The sequence below is a fragment of the Pleurodeles waltl genome, chromosome 1_1, assembly GCF_031143425.1.
Source record: "Pleurodeles waltl isolate 20211129_DDA chromosome 1_1, aPleWal1.hap1.20221129, whole genome shotgun sequence".
Classification (NCBI taxonomy): domain Eukaryota; kingdom Metazoa; phylum Chordata; class Amphibia; order Caudata; family Salamandridae; genus Pleurodeles; species Pleurodeles waltl.
In genome coordinates this window covers 255,445,628-255,468,390 of record NC_090436.1, presented here as the reverse complement: position 1 = coordinate 255,468,390, position 22,763 = coordinate 255,445,628, and the positions used below count along the sequence as shown (strand labels likewise).

Genomic DNA, 22,763 nt, shown 5'->3' with positions numbered 1-22,763 from the left:
ATCAACAGCGAAAGCAACCCCTTAGTAGTTATCTTGCCTGCAAACAGCCCGCTTTTCTTGTGCGAATGATCAAAAAGTCAAATACATAGGAACAATAGATAAGATGATACAACCAGCCATTAAAACTGAAAAAGGCCTTGTAGAAAGTGCACTACTTGATGCAGGCTTTACAGGAAACGAAGAGTAGGATTATCCTTGTGATGAAGGTTGTGTCGTGGTAGATGATGCTGTTTGGCGGGGGGAAAAACAGAAGTAAATACAATGTGGGGGGATAATACTCTCTTCCGTATCTTTATTAAAATTAAGAATTTCCTCCATAAGTTACTAGGAAAATCTACATTTTATGGCAAGAACGGAGGCTCATATTATGCTTGTTTAAAGCAAATTAATCACAGAAAAAGAAGCATTTTGAACAGGTTTGCAATAAAAGCTTTAAAAAACATTATCTTTAGACCAGTCAGCCAATTTAAGAATGTCCTCCAGACGAGAATCAGCCCAAAAGGCCTTAGAAGCCATAGCTCCTGGACGAATGGGCTCCACAAGAGGAGGTAGCAATGCCAGCCAAGGAGATAACCCACTTAACCCAACGAGCAAGGGTAGTAGAGGAAACGGGCTTAAATGGTTTCTGAAAGGAGCTAAGGAGTTGGGAAGCTGAGGATGATCTCAAATCGGCTGTCTTTTGTTCATAAATCTTTAAACATTGGCCAACACATAGCTTGGGATGGTCCGGGAAATATGGATAGAACACTGTAGACAGATTAGTTTTAGTACGTCTATGGACTGAAAATAGGACGCCTGAAGGAGTAAATTGTCAAGCAGTAACATGGAGTGCTTTGACATTGGAAAGATGTTTTATAGAAACTAGGCATAACAACATAGTAAGCTTTGCAGACAACATTTTCAATGAAAGAAGTTTATTATCAGGCCATGACACAAAAAGGTTTAACACAAGATCGACATCCCACACCGAACTATACCTTGGTAAAGGAAGATTACAAAATTTTACTCCCTTTAAAAGCTGGCAGATTAAAGGATGCTCTCCTGCTAGTTTCCGTTGATGTAAGGATGAGAAGAGGAAATAGCTGATTGTAGGAAGTTGGCTCTGTATGTGCTATTTCAAAGTAAGGAATAGCATGCACAGAGTCCAAGGGTTCCCCTTAGAGGTAAAATAGTGGTAAAAATAGATAATACTAATGCTCTATTTTGTGGTAGTGTGGTCGAGCAGTAGGCTTATCCAAGGAGTAGTGTTAAGCATTTGTTGTACATACACATAGACAATAAATGAGGTACACACACTCAGAGACAAATCCAGCCAATAGGTTTTTGTATAGAAAAATATATTTTCTTAGTTTATTTTAAGAACCACAGGTTCAAATTCTACATGTAATATCTCATTCGAAAGGTATTGCAGGTAAGTACTTTAGGAACTTTCAATCATAAAAATTGCATGTATACTTTTCAAGTTATTGACAAATAGCTGTTTTAAAAGTGGACACAGTGCAATTTTCACAGTTCCTGGGGGAGGTAAGTTTTTGTTAGTTTTACCAGGTAAGTAAGACACTTACAGGGTTCAGTTCTTGGTCCAAGGTAGCCCACCGTTGGGGGTTCAGAGCAACCCCAAAGTCACCACACCAGCAGCTCAGGGCCGGTCAGGTGCAGAGTTCAAAGTGGTGCCCAAAACACATAGGCTAGAATGGAGAGAAGGGGGGTGCCCCGGTTCCGGTCTGCTTGCAGGTAAGTACCCGCGTCTTCGGAGGGCAGACCAGGGGGGTTTTGTAGGGCACCGGGGGGGACACAAGCCCACACAGAAATTTCACCCTCAGCAGCGCGGGGGCGGCCGGGTGCAGTGTAGAAACAGGCGTCGGGTTCGCAATGTTAGTCTATGAGAGATCTCGGGATCTCTTCAGCGCTGCAGGCAGGCAAGGGGGGGGTTCCTCGGGGAAACCTCCACTTGGGCAAGGGAGAGGGACTCCTGGGGGTCACTTCTCCAGTGAAAGTCCGGTCCTTCAGGTCCTGGGGGCTGCGGGTGCAGGGTCTCTCCCAGGCGTCGGGACTTAGGATTCAAAGAGTCGCGGTCAGGGGAAGCCTCGGGATTTCCCTCTGCAGGCGGCGCTGTGGGGGCTCAGGGGGGACAGGTTTTGGTACTCACAGTCTTAGAGTAGTCCTGGGGTCCCTCCTGAGGTGTTGGATCGCCACCAGCCGAGTCGGGGTCGCCGGGTGCAGTGTTGCAAGTCTCACGCTTCTTGCGGGGAGCTTGCAGGGTTCTTTCAAGGCTGCTGGAAACAAAGTTGCAGTCTTTCTTGGAGCAGGTCCGCTGTCCTCGGGAGTTTCTTGTCTTTTCGAAGCAGGGGCAGTCCTCAGAGGATGTCGAGGTCGCTGGTCCCTTTGGAAGGCGTCGCTGGAGCAGGATCTTTGGAAGGCAGGAGACAGGCCGGTGAGTTTCTGGAGCCAAGGCAGTTGTCGTCTTCTGGTCTTCCTCTGCAGGGGTTTTCAGCTAGGCAGTCCTTCTTCTTGTAGTTGCAGGAATCTAATTTTCTAGGGTTCAGGGTAGCCCTTAAATACTAATTTTAAGGGCGTGTTTAGGTCTGGGGGGTTAGTAGCCAATGGCTACTAGCCCTGAGGGTGGGTACACCCTCTTTGTGCCTCCTCCCAAGGGGAGGGGGTCACAATCCTAACCCTATTGGGGGAATCCTCCATCTGCAAGATGGAGGATTTCTAAAAGTTAGAGTCACCTCAACTCAGGACACCTTAGGGGCTGTCCTGACTGGCCAGTGACTCCTCCTTGTTATTCTCATTATTTTCTCCGGCCTTGCCGCCAAAAGTGGGGCCTGGCCGGAGGGGGCGGGCAACTCCACTAGCTGGAGTGTCCTGCTGGGTTGGCACAAAGGAGGTGAGCCTTTGAGGCTCACCGCCAGGTGTGACAATTCCTGCCTGGGGGAGGTGTTAGCATCTCCACCCAGTGCAGGCTTTGTTACTGGCCTCAGAGTGACAAAGGCACTCTCCCCATGGGGCCAGCAACATGTCTCGGTTTGTGGCAGGCTGCTAAAACTAGTCAGCCTACACAGATAGTCGGTTAAGTTTCAGGGGGCACCTCTAAGGTGCCCTCTGGGGTGTATTTTACAATAAAATGTACACTGGCATCAGTGTGCATTTATTGTGCTGAGAAGTTTGATACCAAACTTCCCAGTTTTCAGTGTAGCCATTATGGTGCTGTGGAGTTCGTGTTTGACAAACTCCCAGACCATAAACTCTTATGGCTACCCTGCACTTACAATGTCTAAGGTTTTGTTTAGACACTGTAGGGGTACCATGCTCATGCACTGGTACCCTCACCTATGGTATAGTGCACCCTGCCTTAGGGCTGTAAGGCCTGCTAGAGGGGTGTCTTACCTATACTGCATAGGCAGTGAGAGGCTGGCATGGCACCCTGAGGGGAGTGCCATGTCGACTTACTCGTTTTGTCCTCACTAGCACACACAAGCTGGCAAGCAGTGTGTCTGTGCTGAGTGAGAGGTCTCCAGGGTGGCATAAGACATGCTGCAGCCCTTAGAGACCTTCCTTGGCATCAGGGCCCTTGGTACTAGAAGTACCAGTTACAAGGGACTTATCTGGATGCCAGGGTCTGCCAATTGTGGATACAAAAGTACAGGTTAGGGAAAGAACACTGGTGCTGGGGCCTGGTTAGCAGGCCTCAGCACACTTTCAATTGTAAACATAGCATCAGCAAAGGCAAAAAGTCAGGGGGCAACCATGCCAAGGAGGCATTTCCTTACACAACCCCCCCCCAAACGAAAGAGGATGAGACTAACCTTTCCCAAGAGAGTCTTCATTTTCTAAGTGGAAGAACCTGGAAAGGCCATCTGCGTTGGCATGGGCAGTCCCAGGTCTGTGTTCCACTATAAAGTCCATTCCCTGTAGGGAGATGGACCACCTCAACAGTTTAGGATTTTCACCTTTCATTTGCATCAGCCATTTGAGAGGTCTGTGGTCAGTTTGAACTAGGAAGCGAGTCCCAAAGAGGTATGGTCTCAGCTTCTTCAGGGACCAAACCACAGCAAAGGCCTCCCTCTCAATGGCACTCCAACGCTGCTCCCTGGGGAGTAACCTCCTGCTAATGAAAGCAACAGGCTGGTCAAGGCCATCATCATTTGTTTGGGACAAAACTGCCCCTATCCCATGTTCAGAGGCATCAGTCTGCACAATGAACTGCTTAGAATAATCTGGAGCTTTGAGAACTGGTGCTGAGCACATTGCTTGTTTCAGGGTGTCAAAGGCCTGTTGGCATTCCACAGTCCAGTTCACTTTCTTGGGCATTTTCTTGGAGGTGAGTTCAGTGAGGGCTGTCACAATGGATCCATATCCCTTCACAAACCTCCTGTAATACCCAGTCAAGCCAAGGAATGCCCTGACTTGAGTCTGGGTTTTTGGAGCTACCCAGTCCAGAATAGTCTGGATCTTGGGTTGGAGTGGCTGAACTTGGCCTCCACCTACAAGGTGTCCCAAGTAAACCACAGTTCCCTGCCCTATCTGGCATTTGGATGCCTTGATAGAGAGGCCTGCAGATTGCAGAGCCTTCAAAACCTTCTTCAGGTGGACCAGGTGATCCTGCCAGGTGGAGCTAAAGACAGCAATATCATCAAGATAAGCTGTGCTAAAGGACTCCAAGCCAGCAAGGACTTGATTCACCAACCTTTGGAAGGTGGCAGGGGCATTCTTTAAACCAAAGGGCATAACAGTAAACTGATAATGCCCATCAGGTGTGGAGAATGCTGTTTTCTCTTTTGCTCCAGGTGCCATTTTTATTTGCCAGTACCCTGCTGTCAAGTCAAAGGTACTTAAGAATTTGGCAGCACCTAATTTGTCTATGAGCTCATCAGCTCTGGGAATTGGATGAGCATCTGTCTTGGTGACAGAATTGAGCCCTCTGTAGTCCACACAAAACCTCATCTCTTTCTTTCCATCTTTGGTGTGAGGTTTGGGGACTAAGACCACTGGGCTAGCCCAGGGGCTGTCAGAGCGCTCAATTACTCCCAATTCCAGCATCTTGTGGACTTCCACCTTGATGCTTTCCTTTACATGGTCAGACTGTCTAAAGATTTTGTTCTTGACAGGCATGCTGTCTCCTGTGTCCACATCATGGGTACACAGGTGTGTCTGACCAGGGGTTAAGGAGAAGAGTTCAGGAAACTGTTGTAGGACTTTCCTACAATCAGCTTGCTGTTGGCCAGAGAGGGTGTCTGAGTAGATCACTCCATCTACTGTGCCATCTTTTGGGTCTGATGACAGAAGATCAGGGAGAGGTTCACTCTCTGCCTCCTGATCCTCATCTGTTACCATCAACAGATTGACATCAGCCCTGTCATGGAAGAGCTTAAGGCGGTTCACATGGATCACCCTCTTGGGGCTCCTGCTTGTGCCCAGGTCCACCAGGTAGGTGACCTGACTCTTCCTTTCTAGTACTGGGTAAGGGCCACTCCATTTGTCCTGGAGTGCCCTGGGAGCCACAGGCTCCAGAACCCAGACTTTCTGCCCTGGTTGGAACTCAACCAGTGCAGCCTTTTGGTCATACCAAAACTTCTGGAGCTGTTGGCTGGCCTCAAGGTTTTGGGTTGCCTTTTCCATGTACTCTGCCATTCTAGAGCGAAGGCCAAGTACATAGTCCACTATGTCCTGTTTAGGCTCATGGAGAGGTCTCTCCCAGCCTTCTTTAACAAGGGCAAGCGGTCCCCTTACAGGATGACCAAACAGAAGTTCAAAGGGTGAGAATCCTACTCCCTTCTGTGGCACCTCTCTGTAAGCGAAAAGCAGACATGGCAAGAGGACATCCCATCTCCTTTTGAGCTTTTCTGGGAGCCCCATGATCATGCCTTTTAATGTCTTGTTGAATCTCTCAACCAAGCCATTAGTTTGTGGATGGTATGGTGTAGTGAATTTATAAGTCACTCCACACTCATTCCACATGTGCTTTAGGTATGCTGACATGAAGTTGGTACCTCTGTCAGACACCACCTCCTTAGGGAAACCCACTCTGGTAAAGATACCAATGAGGGCCTTGGCTACTGCAGGGGCAGTAGTCGACCTAAGGGGAATAGCTTCAGGATACCTGGTAGCATGATCCACTACTACCAGGATATACATATTTCCTGAGGCTGTGGGAGGTTCCAGTGGACCAACTATGTCCACACCCACTCTTTCAAAGGGAACCCCCACCACTGGAAGTGGAATGAGGGGGGCCTTTGGATGCCCACCTGTCTTACCACTGGCTTGACAGGTGGGGCAGGAGAGGCAAAACTCCTTAACCATGTTGGACATATTGGGCCAGTAGAAGTGGTTGACTAACCTCTCCCACGTCTTGGTTTGTCCCAAATGTCCAGCAAGGGGAATGTCATGGGCCAATGTTAGGATGAACTTCCTGAACAGCTGAGGCACTACCACTCTCCTAGTGGCACCAGGTTTGGGGTCTCTGGCCTCAGTGTACAGGAGTCCATCTTCCCAATAGACCCTATGCGTTCCATTTTTCTTGCCTTTGGACTCTTCAGCAGCTTGCTGCCTAAGGCCTTCAAGAGAGGGACAGGTTTCTTGTCCCTTACACAGCTCCTCCCTTGAGGGTCCCCCTGGGCCTAAGAGCTCAACCTGGTAAGGTTCAAGCTCCAAAGGCTCAGTTCCCTCAGAGGGCAGAACTTCTTCCTGAGAAGAGAGGTTCCCTTTCTTTTGCTGTGTTGCAGTTGGTTTCCCAACTGACTTTCCTGTTCTCTTGGTAGGCTGGGCCATTTTTCCAGACTCCAGCTCTACTTTTTCACCCTGTGCCTTGCACTGTGCTCTTGTTTTCACACACACCAGTTCAGGGATACCCAGCATTGCTGCATGGGTTTTTAGTTCTACCTCAGCCCATGCTGAGGACTCCAGGTCATTTCCAAGCAGACAGTCCACTGGGATATTTGAGGAGACCACCACCTGTTTCAGGCCATTGACCCCTCCCCATTCTAAAGTAACCATTGCCATGGGATGTACTTTTCTCTGATTGTCAGCGTTGGTGACTGTGTAAGTTTTTCCAGTCAGGTATTGGCCAGGGGAAACCAGTTTCTCTGTCACCATGGTGACACTGGCACCTGTATCCCTCAGGCCCTCTATTCTAGTCCCATTAATTAAGAGTTGCTGTCTGTATTTTTGCATGTTAGGCGGCCAGACAGCTAGTGTGGCTAAATCCACCCCACCCTCAGAAACTAGAGTAGCTTCAGTGTGGACCCTGATTTGCTCTGGGCACACTGTTGATCCCACTTGGAGACTAGCCATACCAGTGTTACCTGGATGGGAGTTTGGAGTGGAACCTTTCTTGGGACAGGCCTTGTCTCCAGTTTGGTGTCCATGCTGTTTACAGCTATGACACCAGGCCTTTTTGGGATCAAAGTTTTTACCCTTGTACCCATTGTTTTGTGAAGAGGCTCTGGGCCCACCCTCCTGTGCAGGTTTTTGGGGGCCTGTAGAAGACTCTTTACTATTTTTAGTTTTGGTTGTCTCATCACCCTTCCCCTGGGGAGTCTTTGTGACCCCTTTCTTTTGGTCACCCCCTGTTGAAGTCTTGGACACCCTTGTCTTGACCCAATGGTCCGCCTTCTTTCCCAATTCTTGGGGAGAAATTGGTCCTAGGTCTACCAGATGCTGATGCAGTTTATCATTGAAACAATTACTTAACAGGTGTTCTTTCACAAATAAATTGTACAGCCCATCATAATTACTTACACCACTGCCTTGAATCCAACCATCTAGTGTTTTCACTGAGTAGTCAACAAAGTCAACCCAGGTCTGGCTCGATGATTTTTGAGCCCCCCTGAACCTAATCCTGTACTCCTCAGTGGAGAATCCAAAGCCCTCAATCAGGGTACCCTTCATGAGGTCATAAGATTCTGCATCTTGTCCAGAGAGTGTGAGGAGTCTATCCCTACACTTTCCTGTGAACATTTCCCAAAGGAGAGCACCCCAGTGAGATCTGTTCACTTTTCTGGTTACACAAGCCCTCTCAAAAGCTGTGAACCATTTGGTGATGTCATCACCATCTTCATATTTAGTTACAATCCCTTTAGGGATTTTCAACATGTCAGGAGAATCTCTGACCCTATTTATGTTGCTGCCACCATTGATGGGTCCTAGGCCCATCTCTTGTCTTTCCCTCTCTATGGCTAGGATCTGTCTTTCCAAAGCCAATCTTTTGGCCATCCTGGCTAACTGGATGTCCTCTTCACTGGGGCTATCCTCAGTGATTTCAGAGGTGTTGGTCTCTCCTGTGAGGGAACCAGCATCTCTGACTATTATTTTTGGAGTCAGGGTTTGAGGGACCCTGTTCTCCCTAGATAGGATTGGTAGGGGGGAATTTTCCTCCAAGTCACTATCCTCTTCCTCTGAGTTGCCACCCTCAGAGGGGTTGGCCTTTTCAAACTCTGCCAAAAGCTCCTGGAGCTGTATTTTGGTAGGTTTGGGGCCCATTGTTATTTTCTTTAGTTTACAGAGTGACCTTAGCTCCCTCATCTTAAGATGGAGGTAAGGTGTGGTGTCGAGTTCCACCACAGTCACATCTGTGCTAGACATTTTGCTTCTAAAAGTTGGAATACTTTTTAAGAATCTACAACTGGTTCTAGAATCTAATTCAAACTTTTACAAACTTTTAAACTCTAAAAGAAATGCTAAACAGGATCTAACACAAGGCCCTAGCAGGTCTTTTAAGAATTTAGAAAACTTTTCAAATTGCAAAAATGAATTTCTAATGACAATTTTGGAATTTGTCGTGTGATCAGGTATTGGCTGAGTAGTCCAGCAAATGCAAAGTCTTGTACCCCACCGCTGATCCACCAATGTAGGAAGTTGGCTCTGTATGTGCTATTTCAAAGTAAGGAATAGCATGCACAGAGTCCAAGGGTTCCCCTTAGAGGTAAAATAGTGGTAAAAATAGATAATACTAATGCTCTATTTTGTGGTAGTGTGGTCGAGCAGTAGGCTTATCCAAGGAGTAGTGTTAAGCATTTGTTGTACATACATAGACAATAAATGAGGTACACACACTCAGAGACAAATCCAGCCAATAGGTTTTTGTATAGAAAAATATCTTTTCTTAGTTTATTTTAAGAACCACAGGTTCAAATTCTACATGTAATATCTCATTCGAAAGGTATTGCAGGTAAGTACTTTAGGAACTTTCAATCATAAAAATTGCATGTATACTTTTCAAGTTATTGACAAATAGCTGTTTTAAAAGTGGACACTTAGTGCAATTTTCACAGTTCCTGGGGGAGGTAAGTTTTTGTTAGTTTTACCAGGTAAGTAAGACACTTACAGGGTTCAGTTCTTGGTCCAAGGTAGCCCACCGTTGGGGGTTCAGAGCAACCCCAAAGTCACCACACCAGCAGCTCAGGGCCGGTCAGGTGCAGAGTTCAAAGTGGTGCCCAAAACACATAGGCTAGAATGGAGAGAAGGGGGGTGCCCCGGTTCCGGTCTGCTTGCAGGTAAGTACCCGCGTCTTCGGAGGGCAGACCAGGGGGGTTTTGTAGGGCACCGGGGGGGACACAAGCCCACACAGAAATTTCACCCTCAGCAGCGCGGGGGCGGCCGGGTGCAGTGTAGAAACAGGCGTCGGGTTCGCAATGTTAGTCTATGAGAGATCTCGGGATCTCTTCAGCGCTGCAGGCAGGCAAGGGGGGGGTTCCTCGGGGAAACCTCCACTTGGGCAAGGGAGAGGGACTCCTGGGGGTCACTTCTCCAGTGAAAGTCCGGTCCTTCAGGTCCTGGGGGCTGCGGGTGCAGGGTCTCTCCCAGGCGTCGGGACTTAGGATTCAAAGAGTCGCGGTCAGGGGAAGCCTCGGGATTTCCCTCTGCAGGCGGCGCTGTGGGGGCTCAGGGGGGACAGGTTTTGGTACTCAGTCTTAGAGTAGTCCTGGGGTCCCTCCTAAGGTGTTGGATCGCCACCAGCCGAGTCGGGGTCGCCGGGTGCAGTGTTGCAAGTCTCACGCTTCTTGCGGGGAGCTTGCAGGGTTCTTTCAAGGCTGCTGGAAACAAAGTTGCAGTCTTTCTTGGAGCAGGTCCGCTGTCCTCGGGAGTTTCTTGTCTTTTCGAAGCAGGGGCAGTCCTCAGAGGATGTCGAGGTCGCTGGTCCCTTTGGAAGGCGTCGCTGGAGCAGGATCTTTGGAAGGCAGGAGACAGGCCGGTGAGTTTCTGGAGCCAAGGCAGTTGTCGTCTTCTGGTCTTCCTCTGCAGGGGTTTTCAGCTAGGCAGTCCTTCTTCTTGTAGTTGCAGGAATCTAATTTTCTAGGGTTCAGGGTAGCCCTTAAATACTAATTTTAAGGGCGTGTTTAGGTCTGGGGGGTTAGTAGCCAATGGCTACTAGCCCTGAGGGTGGGTACACCCTCTTTGTGCCTCCTCCCAAGGGGAGGGGGTCACAATCCTAACCCTATTGGGGGAATCCTCCATCTGCAAGATGGAGGATTTCTAAAAGTTAGAGTCACCTCAGCTCAGGACACCTTAGGGGCTGTCCTGACTGGCCAGTGACTCCTCCTTGTTATTCTCATTATTTTCTCCGGCCTTGCCGCCAAAAGTGGGGCCTGGCCGGAGGGGGCGGGCAACTCCACTAGCTGGAGTGTCCTGCTGGGTTGGCACAAAGGAGGTGAGCCTTTGAGGCTCACCGCCAGGTGTGACAATTCCTGCCTGGGGGAGGTGTTAGCATCTCCACCCAGTGCAGGCTTTGTTACTGGCCTCAGAGTGACAAAGGCACTCTCCCCATGGGGCCAGCAACATGTCTCGGTTTGTGGCAGGCTGCTAAAACTAGTCAGCCTACACAGATAGTCGGTTAAGTTTCAGGGGGCACCTCTAAGGTGCCCTCTGGGGTGTATTTTACAATAAAATGTACACTGGCATCAGTGTGCATTTATTGTGCTGAGAAGTTTGATACCAAACTTCCCAGTTTTCAGTGTAGCCATTATGGTGCTGTGGAGTTCGTGTTTGACAAACTCCCAGACCATAAACTCTTATGGCTACCCTGCACTTACAATGTCTAAGGTTTTGTTTAGACACTGTAGGGGTACCATGCTCATGCACTGGTACCCTCACCTATGGTATAGTGCACCCTGCCTTAGGGCTGTAAGGCCTGCTAGAGGGGTGTCTTACCTATACTGCATAGGCAGTGAGAGGCTGGCATGGCACCCTGAGGGGAGTGCCATGTCGACTTACTCGTTTTGTCCTCACTAGCACACACAAGCTGGCAAGCAGTGTGTCTGTGCTGAGTGAGAGGTCTCCAGGGTGGCATAAGACATGCTGCAGCCCTTAGAGACCTTCCTTGGCATCAGGGCCCTTGGTACTAGAAGTACCAGTTACAAGGGACTTATCTGGATGCCAGGGTCTGCCAATTGTGGATACAAAAGTACAGGTTAGGAAAAGAACACTGGTGCTGGGGCCTGGTTAGCAGGCCTCAGCACACTTTCAATTGTAAACATAGCATCAGCAAAGGCAAAAAGTCAGGGGGCAACCATGCCAAGGAGGCATTTCCTTACACTGATCTATATAGGTTAATGGTACAATAGGATTTACCTTTGCTGGCTTGTGCGGCTAGAAAGTTGACTATAGTGGATACATCCGCTGAAAGGGAATCAAGGTGTTTTCCCATGCACCAGCTATCCCATAAGTACCATGCGGTTCTGGATGCTTTGTTAGTTCCTGGAGCCCATGATTGGTTAATTAAGTTTGAAGCTTCTTCTGAAATCATTGGGACTGGATGAGGATCCCTGAAATTTTCCAGGCTGAGAGTGTTAAAAGATTGTCTGTAATGAGGTTGTGAAGGAGACCTTGAGGATTCGAGGGGAGGTGAGGGAAAGAAGGGAGAAGGTACGGAGGTTCTATTGAGAGTTCTAGAAGGGTGGGGAACCACACCTGAGATTGCCAGAAAGGGGTTATGAGAACGGATATTGCTCCCTGACGTCGGACTTGGGCCAATAATCTGCTGATCATGATAAAAGGAGGGAAAGCGTAGTTGAGAGAGTTTGACCAGTCTTGAGAAAAAGAATTGGATGCTAAGGCCAATGGATCTGGGCTCAAACTGAAAAATTGAGCAAGGTGCGCATTCAGAGGGGAAGCAAAGAGATCTATTTTAAAGGGACCCCATTGTTGATGAATAGAGTTGAATATTTCAGGATGTAGTTTCCAGTCGCTCGAGTCTTGGAAATGACGTGAGTGCCAGTCCGCTACAGTGTTTAGGTCGCCCGGTAAATACTCTGCACACACCAAGATTATGTTGTGGAGGCAGAAGATCCGCCAAGGGTTTGGACTTGGTGCCTCCCAAGAGGTTGATGTAACAGACAGCAGAAATGTTGTCCATCCTGAGGAGAACAGAACAAGAGACCGTGTCTTTTGCGAGGCTTCTGATCACAAAGGAGCCGGCAGGTATCTCTAAACAATTGATATGCAACCTGGACTCCTCTAGTGACTATGTACCTCCAGTCAAAATCGGGCCACACTGGGCACCCCAAACCGAATGACTTGCATCCGATTCCAATACAAGTTCTGGGGCTGATGCAAAAATGGTTCTTCCGTTCCAAGCGTCTAAATGGTCTAGCCACCATTGCAACTCTATTTGAGATTCTTGGTCTAGGGAAATGACATCTGTAAGTGAGACCTTTCTGAAGATGTCAGATTTTGTAGTCTTTGAAGAGCTCGATAATGAAGGGGCCCTGGGAAAATAGCCTGAATTGAAGAGGAGAGGAGTCTGACTATTCTTGCTAAGGTTCTGAGAGAAAACTGGGTTGAACGTAAAATCTGGAGGATTTCTGATTTGATAGATTTTGCCTTTGCAGGGGTGAAGTGAAGAGTTGCGGAGACGGAGTCTACGAGGAAGCCTAGGAATTCTATTTGTTGCCGTGGGATTAAGGCAGATTAGGTTGATGATGAACCCGAGGTCTGAGAGGAAGAGAGCAAATTAAGTAGATTTGAGATTGGAGGGAGGAAAGATTTTGATTTATGGTAAGAATGTCGACTTTTTTTGGAGGAGGAGCATTAAAAGGATCATCGTTGTCCTCATCTGATTTGTCAGCCTCTGAGGCTGCATCACCCAACTCGTCATCAGTATCTTAGAGATGATTATAGGGGAGGAAATATGTTTAGTCTTCTTGGAACATTTGGAAGATTATTTAATATTGGAAATCCCCTCCCTTAAGGGAGGCCTGTGAGGAGCCATGTCCTCCGCCTTTTGTGAGGAAGTGTCACTAACCATCAGCGCCATTTTTGAGGAATTTTTGGGGAGAGGGCGCTTTCTGCTATCTCCCGCAGACTGGGCCAAAATCATCTTGGACACTAGGTTAAACACATATTTTTCAAGGTTCTTTGATAATTTATTCATAGAGGCAGAAACTGCCTGCTCCACTGAGGCTTGAATAGTCATTTAAATTATATTTAACAAAATCCTCCTCCTCATTTAGGTTGTCATCCGTTGGTGAACTGTCGATTTCCATTGTAAAATTATAAGCAGACAGACATTGCCTGAAAACAGTACAGAAAGGGTTAAAATCCCCATTAGCTGACAGAAGGACTGAAACTCCGCCTATGGGAGGGGAAAAGGGGAGTGACTGATACCGGAGAAAGGGAAAACCTCCCTGAAGTAAGAGAACAGCCTCAGGAGATAACGGAGGCTAAAACCGGAGCAGAGCTGAATAAAACACTCTGTTATAGCAGGTGAGGAAAGGTGCAGGGTTAGCCTCAAGCGTTGTTCTAAAATGGCGACACGTGATGAGGGGAACGCTACAACATGGTATGAAACGCTCGAGCCGAGCGCAAAAGAAAGACCGGGGTGTGCAGCTACAAGCCGTCTAGTACGAGCGCGCGGGTAAACAGAGTGTTGCGAGCAGCAAGAAAAGAGGGCTGTTCGTGGGCAAGATAACTACAAGCTTGGGTGCTTTCGCTGTTGACTGGTTTACTATTAAGGACTAAGGGCCATATGTAGCAAAGGTTTTTACCCATTCTGTGTCTATGGGAAAAAGTGTTCGTACATATGGCCCTTAGTTTCGTTTCCCATTGGCTACTGTTCTTAGCATTTTAGGATTTGTAGTTTTTGACCATACTGCTATTTAAAATAAATAGAAAAGAGAAAGCATAATATGAGCCTCCGTTCTTGCCATAAAATTAAGTGTAGCTCATTCTCCAGTGTTAGTGGTGGGTGTGTTGTGCTCACTACACATTTAGACTATTTGAACTACAAAGCGCAAGTTCTCTGACCCATTGATTCCCTAGCCCTGTACCAGCGATGCAGAACCGATTGAACCAGCTAACTACTTGCAAAGAAGTAATATAAACCTTCTCATATTTCACACACCTCTGCTCAAATCCTGTACCAGTAACAAAACTATGAGAACAATTCTTCATAAGGTAGCATTTATCATACCGCTCTGTGTCAGAAAATCTACACTCTGCGCATTCACTGTGAAAGTGAGTTAAAGGTCGAGTCTTGTCCCTACAAAGTGGTAGCACTGTTTGATTTTGTATCCTTAGTATATTTCACTGTTCTATTTTGCAAACCAATAGAGGATTAATTTCAAACATATTCCCTGCTTACAGCGTGTGGTGTTGTGGGTTACAAGCTATGCACTATCCTGCCACCTAGTTTTGAGGTTAGACTTGCTTTTTATTTGAACGTTCCCAAAAAGCCCTCACACCATTCCTCACAAGCAGATCCCTGCTCAGATCGTTTTCTCTGGCCTGAGTGAGCTCACGTGCTGTCACTTGGCCCAATCTGTTGAAAAGAAAGAAAAGAAAAAAAAAAAAGAAAATATCTGAAAAAAAGGGGCTTGGTTTGGCTTCATTGTCACTCTTGGTTTCTTCCTTTTCATTGGTAGGTGTGTGTCTGTGCATGGCAGCTTCGCTTTGTCTTTGTGTTTTTGTTCTCATTTCTAGAGCATGGAACAAGGATTGATTGATTTCTTGTTTAGTGTTCATTCATGCTGCATGTGCTGGGATTGTGGTGCCTTTTTTTGTGAGGGTGCATTGTTTGTATGTTACTTTTAAAAGTACGTACACTACCCTATCTTGTTTCTTTGGTTGCTTTTATGCCCCTTCATTTTTAGTTCGAGCGAGCATGCGCTCTGGCCTATTGTAATCTATCTGTGGGCTTTTAACCACACCCACTGCATGGCCATCACTATCACTCGTTCATGGTCTGCCTTTCAAAGATCCTTTGTTATCATTGGTAAATGCTTTACGTTTGTCTCTCCTTGGGGCAGTTTTGTTACCTGTTACATGGATAATTGAATGTTTGCTGATATGTTTGACTGCGAGCAAACTTTTTTCCTTTTGTGTTTCCTTTGCGCTCATGCTCTTGGCGGCCGTGGCGATTTGAATCAGCTTGCTTATGTCAATTGTTTTACTTTTCATTTTCAATTTGTGGCATGAAAAGTCCAGTTAGGAATTTACAGCGCTAATAGCTCTAAAACGAGCAAACACGAGACCCATTGGATTGCAAATGCTTGTTGATTTTTCGTCTTGGGTTTGCTGCTCCCCTTGCTCGGAATTAGCGTTCTAATTGTTTTCAAAACTTTTGTTTTCAGTAATCCGTTTTTCTCCTGACAGTCTTTTTGGAGCCACATAATACAGTTCATTACATTTAGTAAAGTTAGATGTTGCAGCATTCACTAAGGGTGTGTTTGTTTGACTCGTCCTCATTTTTTTCGTATTAAGTGTAATGACATCTTCTACCCAATTTGGGAAAGCATACCCAAGTTACATGTTTGTTATTTGTATCAACTAGTAATATCGACATTTGCATAAAAACAAGTGTGTGTTCTGTTAGCAGTTTACAATTTGTACACCTCAATACCATGCCATGCTGTACAATAACAAGCCATGACATACCACACTATACAATAACAGACTATAACATACTATATTATACAATAACAAACCCTACCATAAACATACAATGCTGTGCAATAAGAACCATACCATACAATACAGTGACAGTCCATACCATACAATAGCATATTATAACATACTGTACAGTAACAGACCATATCATTACATACCATACAGTAACAGCAATACCATACTATAAAATAAGACCATCCAATCCTATATTGTACGGTAACAAATTGTATCATATCATACTATCCAGTCAAGTAGCCCTCACCTCCTTCTACCTCTGGCTACCACTGAACAGTCAAATCACCCTCACCTCCCTTTACCCCTTCCTACCCCTGAGCACTCAAGTAATCCTTACCTCCTTTTACTTCTATCCCCATGAGCCCTTAAGTCACCCTCACTTACCTTTGCCCACTCTTGAGCCCTAAATTCACCCTCATGTCCCTTTACTTTTACCCTCCCCATAACCCTCAAGTCACCCTCACCTCCACCCGCGCCATACCCTGAAGTCACCCTTATTTCCATTTACCTCTACCCACCCCTGAGTCCTCAAGTCACCCTCACCTCCCCCTCCCCTTACCTCTGCACCTGAACCCACTGGCCTTCACCTCCCTTTACCTCTACCCACGCCATAACCTTCAAGTCATCCTCGCTTACCGTTGGCTCTACCCACCCCGCAACCCACAAGTCACCCTCATCTCCCTTTACCTCTGTCCATCCTTAAACCCTAATTAATTTTTTAAATAACTTAAAAAATATAGTATTCAAGAAAATACTTAACTGCACGGTAAAGTTTCAAATACATACCTGTATGCTGCTCAACTGAGAGGTAAAGGCTGTTCCCCCTCAGGAAGTGCACAAATGTTTTGGGGGCAATGTCAGTTGTTTCATGCCCTTTGTATTGGCGGGTGCCTTCACCTCTGTGCCAGTTTGCCCCCTCCCTGTTGCACACCCATACCTATACTTCAGGTCTCCTGGAGACAGAGCATGCACTGTCACTTGCAAGACATTTTATTTACTTAGGGGGCTTGATCAGCAGGTGCCAGCTTCACTTCCTCTTCATATGAGCATAACCCAAGTACTGCTTCCCTTGCTGTGTGTTCTTCAACCGCTCTCTGCTTTCAGAGATGCTTTTTTTCCCTTTCAGTTGCACTTTCTTCTTCCCGCTACCCACATTGTTGCATGTCCTGCACCCACCCTCCTGCGTTGTTGCTTCTCTAGTCCGCCCCTCCCTCTGATGCTTGCCCCTTCCACCTTCGCAATTACTGCCCTTCTTAGTCAGTGCTGGGCACGTCACAGCTCTTTTTTTTCCTTACTTTTTTAAAAACAATTGCTGCTGTACTACATGGCTAAAAGAAATTGACAAAGCCATTAGCTTTCCCATTGGCAAAACCTATTGGCTCTGCCAATGCCTGTGTACTGTGATGTGGAACTTCACGCCATGCAGGTCTTACTTTGCAAATGTAGAGGTGGACAAGCACAAAATAGATGTAAGAAACCATGATTGGATAACTGAGCAAAACAAAATAATTTAGAAAAGCACTCTGAGCCAAATGACTGCACTACCAGACCACACTAACACTGGAATTGGTGCTGTAAAAAAATGCAATAACCTGTCATTTTGTGTTAACACCAAGGATTATTTGTTTAACTTTTTATCTGGAAAACAAACTAATTGAACATCTTTATTGTATTTCTCTTCTCTCTTAATATGTTGTAAAAGGCAACAGCTCTTCCAAATTTCTCCTACATGGGAGCTCGTTTGTGCAACTATTTGTCTCATCATCTGACCATCAATCCCTCCACTGGAAACTTCAGACAGTTATTGCTGAAGAGGTGAGTTAAGCTTATGGCTTTTGAAATCTGAGTTTTGATTGCAGTTGCAGTACATTTTATTTTGTTACGTTCTAGAGAATGTTTAAATACTATGTTGATTTGTTGCATTATAGTGTTTTTCTGGAAGTTCTTTTTCTCTCTTTTGTTTGAGAAATTTCAGATCAGTAGTACTCCTGTTTTAATTGAGTATTTATTTTGTAGTCCTGGGAACGGTATAGGGCACCTCTGTGCCTACGCAGCCGCCTCCACCATTCACCTGTCTATAAATATTCTTCCCATTTTCCTTGGGCCAAAAGCCAATCTGTAATTCCCTTGGACAATTCTCCCCCACGTTCTTTACATTGCAACTATTCTCGACTGCTAGACTGGTCTTCAGATATTCTCTAACGTCATATTTTACATCAATTACATAAACGTTTCACTTTTAACAATACTTCTATGAAGGTACTGCAGAAAAACAGAGACTTGCAGGACCCATAAAATATGTGGCAGCTCTTTTATATATTTTTTTTTGTGTTAAGTGGAGGAAACTTTTGGATGGAAAGATCAGCACCTAAGCAACCTTCTCAGGTCAGTTTTTAATGTTAAACATATTTATATATTGAATTACTATGCCATTGCAGCATTAATGGAGTCTGTTATTTTATATTCCATGTTTCAATTATTAAACCAAAGACTGGTTGACAAATGTAATTGACCTAAGTCCCTAGCAAAATAGTACAACATGTACCCAGGGCTTGTAACATAGATGGTGGTAGTGGGCCTGCTGCACTTACTGTGCCACCCCCTTGAGTAGGTTTTTAAAACGTGTCTTGGGCCTGTCCCTGCAACCTGTTTCCAAATTTAAACTTCCAATTTGACCTGGCAAAATAACCTCTTTGCCAAGCCTAAACCTCCCTTTTTAGTATGCATGTCACCCCTTACAGTAGTCCCATCACATGGGGCAGGATGCATTTTATTTAGGAAGTTGGACCTGTACTTTTAAGCTTTACAAGTCCTGGTAGTTGAAAAATCCTAAATTTGTTTTTCAATACTGTGAGGCCTACCTCTCCAATTGCATAACATTGGGCTACCTTATTACTTTAATAAGTGATTACTTTTGTTTGGTAAAAATGTCATGTGTAGTCTCTAAAGACTTAAAATTTACCATCCTCTTCAATGGTAAAGTTGGATTTGAAGTCACAATTCTGAAACAATTTCCTGGTCTAACCATTTGGTGCCTGTCTCCTGGACCACATGACTATGGTTTGCATGAAAGTTGTCCTCTGTTTTTCTCCCACATAATGACACAATGAGGGATTAAGTGTTAGTAAGATGGGCCATCCTGCCAGGATTTGTAGTGTGGAGTGGTTCCCTGCCCCACTTACATTTCAAAGGAGCTTCCTTAGCACACTCACAAAGAAGTTCACACTAGCCTTTTATGACCCCTGTCGCTTAAAGCTTATTCTTGAAGGAGGGTAATTCCAGAACCTTATATAAGAGAGAGGGGGGTTGACTCCAGAAGTTTCTACCACTTAAAGCTGGCAAGGTATAAAAATAGGACCCTCAGACCCCCTCTTAAATTCACTCCTGGACATGTGAAAGCCACTTGGGAGGCCTGTCGTGCACTTCAGAGGACTGCCCAGCTGCTGGAGGACTGCCTTGCTGCTTGAACCCAGGATTACCAGAGTAACTCCAAGGGCTGGTTGGCTGGCCTCCTGTTCTGAGCTACAGGGACAAGCTCCAACAACTTGAACGCTGCACCTGGACCCTGCTTGAAGCCAGTCCTACCCTCCAAGTGGTGCTCACCCATTCCTGGACCCCGGAGAGTGCTGCTAAAAGGTGCCCAAACAACCAAAAGGGGCCTTGAGAGCCCAGAGAAGACCAGGACCTAGCTGTTCACCGATTCACCAAAAGAGCATTGCCAGCTGACTTGACTGTGCAAGTAGCTTCTGCTACGTTCTTCTCTGCAGCAGCACATTTTATTCACTGGCTCCTTGCAGGGATGTCTGGCCTCATGGAGACCTCATCAGGAACAGCCTGCAGTTTTCTCCAGCTGGAGATTTTCTAGTGTTCTATTTTTCTACATTGGTTTGGGATTTTTCTTGTGCTGTGTTCTCACATTATTTCTGTTTAAGTGCTGCTAAATACTTTACATAATGCCTTTGCGTTCAGTGTCTGTTTTTGTGCCAAGCTACCAGAGGTTTAAACATTGGTTAATTTAGTGACTTCTGTGGTTCACCCTGACAGGCATTGTGGTTGTTACTTGAGGAGGGCTCGAACCCTCATCACTCAAAAACCTGAGTATTTGGCCATGGTGCTGTTGATTAGTGTTAAATGCTTTTGTGAGCATGTTGAGACCCAGTTGTACAGAGTCCTCTTTATTGTGTCCTATAGGGGTTGTGTTGAGTGCAATTGGGGGTCACCGTTTAATGGAAATTTTGATGGATACTTCTAGCAGCACGTTTCTAACCTTAAGAATATTCCCAGGCGTCCGACTGAATCTGGAGAACTTTCTCAGAAGTGTTGCAGCATGTGGGTAGGTGGCACCTTATAGTTCCACCATGACTCTGTACTGCCCAAAGTAAGCTGCATATAAATGCCACTCTTGTAATTGATGCCAATTCCTGTCTTTTGATGTCCAACAGTGGGGGATCTGGAGCTCCACTCCCAAATTTGTTGGTTTTCAGGTGACTTCTAACGTATGTCAGTGTGCCAGAAAGATGTCTCTCCCAAAAAATGACAGGATGCAAGCTGTGCAGTGACTGCAGGAAGTAGGTGTCAGTCACACACCCAACTTAACTGTGCATTTGGTGTTTGGGCTCTGGTAACGACTCAGTTGTGTGATAAAGGCTGCCATGTATACTCCAGGGTAATCCACTAGCAATCTGGTTTGGTTCTACATCACAATAAGTAAGAAGAGGTCTTGACCAGAACCTAGATCTTGCCCCAGCTCAAAGTCAATGGGCCTTTCACTATCCTCTTCAAGGAGTTAGTCCTCCGGGAAGACCTGTTAAGATTCTAAGTCTTCCAGTAAGTTGAAGATGCACCACAAGCACAACAAAGCCAAGCGGTACTCTACTGCAGCACGCCACTCTGAATTAGGCCACAAGGCATAAGGCCTTCAGTTGGAAGATTATACCCAGCAAGTGTCTTCTGACTCAGATGTGGTCTCAAAGTTGGTCCCGGCAGAGCCTGAATTTCCTGGGCCATTGTGTACCTGCAGCAATTTACGGCCTTCAAGGACGACATGCTGCAGCTCTTTAAGGCGCTTCCAGCTCCCTTCAGGCACCATGAAACCACAAATAGCTACAGTTGAACTTCTGCTGGTAGCCTTCCTGTAACACCAGCTGACCTTGGGGGATCCTTTCCCTAGCCCATTCTATTGCTATTTCATACTTTCACTCTGGCCCAAGGATCCATTTCAGTCCCTTCTGTGCCGACTCCACCAGTGACAACCCCCATTTTCCTTGCCCCCGAACCATAAGCGGTTCACTCCAGACCCCTGCCACACTAAAAAAAAAAAATAACAAAGGTGCAAATAGTCAATTTGCAAATGTACTCTAATCCTTGCCTTTGCACGAGTGCTATGAGATGCTAGAATCTTTATTTGGCTCAGACTCTGATACCGTTCAGGGAATGCAAAATACACCACATGGCACTGATGATCATGGGGAGGCCAACAGCCTGGTCCACCGTGTTCATACTAATGATCAGCTATACCTACATTTTCAGATCAGCTGTGGGCTAGATTCATCCCTCGGCGATTGAGCTAGAATCACCACCTGGGCCACTAATGGAAGGAGGTGTCTTTTTTGCAGTATTTTTGGCAAAGGGTAAGAGAAGTACTTGATTCTTAGTTGCCTGCTGTTAAAATCAATAGAGAATTGTTAACCAACATCCTTCATTCAGGTCCAACTTATTTTGAGCCTCTTTTTCCATTCATGGAGACTCGTACCAACACCCTTATGGCCACTTGGTCCAAGCTGTGCTTGGGACGTCCGGTCAGTCAACTTTTAAACACAGACCAGCCCCTTATGATCCCCATTTTTTGATAATATATCTTACACCGAAAGCCTGGTAGTACACGCCTTTCTGACTAACTGAGCATGAATTCTTTGGTAAATAGAATAATATTTTCTTTGCACGTTTAACCTTAAAATCCTTGAACCCTGTGCCTTCATGGCAGATGTACACTTGTTTTATGGGAAATGGCCAGCACATTTTTTTTTTCTCAAAAAACATGCATGATGGCAAGGACGTGGCCAAGAATGGCTTATGTGGAGGGTTGGACACCATGGACCATGTGGGTAGAGATGTTGGCACAAATAAAGTACTTATAAGGTTCGCCTGTATGCAGTCAACAGGCATCTCTTATGAGCATGGTTCTTGATAGGTCCAGATTGTTTCAAGAGAAGGCTGATTTGACTGTTGAAAGATTTACGGACTGTTGAGCCACAGCATGATTCTTGTTGCTCTTGTCTCCCGCCAAACAGTTCCATTAACAGTACAGGATGTTTAGGGGTTATCTTGGGGGGCTGCCTAGGGAAGGTGCCTGCCTGTTCAACCTGTGCAGCAGCAACACGGTCAGTCCTTTCAGGGTAGTATTTGTGGTGGCTTCTTAGGCCATTTACACTAAACGGCTGTCCTCAAACCCCTCTTTCTGTGTTGCAGTGGCTGCAAAGGGGAAACATCCTGCCCTTTCTTTCCACCCTGAACATCAGAGTGACTGTGGACTAGTCTGCAGTCTTGCTGCAAAAAGTCAGCTATCTGAAGGTCAAGGATGCCTTCAAGTGGGTGCAGGCTTATTAGAGAGGAGAGAGTTGCTGTTCAGGCTACTTCATCAACCCAAAGGATGGAGGCTTCAAGCTTGTAGTGAAATTCAACCCACTGGAGGCATTTCCCCAGAAAGGTACATTCAAAATGCTCATCTTGTTTCAGAATTTTTGTGATCTGGACCTAGGAGACTGGATGATGTCCAGACTAGAGTACACAGCATGTGTTTAGTATATGAAGCTCCATTGACTAAGAGATGGTCTGTTATCGGCTTTCCATCATGAAGAAAGAGCCAA

The 22,763-nt window shown here is 46.1% G+C and overlaps 1 protein-coding gene across 2 annotated transcripts in view; it reads left to right on the top strand.

The window, feature by feature from the left end:
- PAIP1 (poly(A) binding protein interacting protein 1) overlaps nucleotides 1–22,763 on the top strand; it is a 456,675-nt gene that overhangs the window by 83,418 nt on the left and 350,494 nt on the right. For both annotated transcript variants that reach the window (XM_069221533.1, XM_069221535.1), the window contains exon 4: nucleotides 17,600–17,712. In XM_069221533.1, the coding sequence (XP_069077634.1) occupies nucleotides 17,600–17,712 (113 nt within the window). The remainder of the gene's footprint in view (nucleotides 1–17,599; nucleotides 17,713–22,763) is intronic.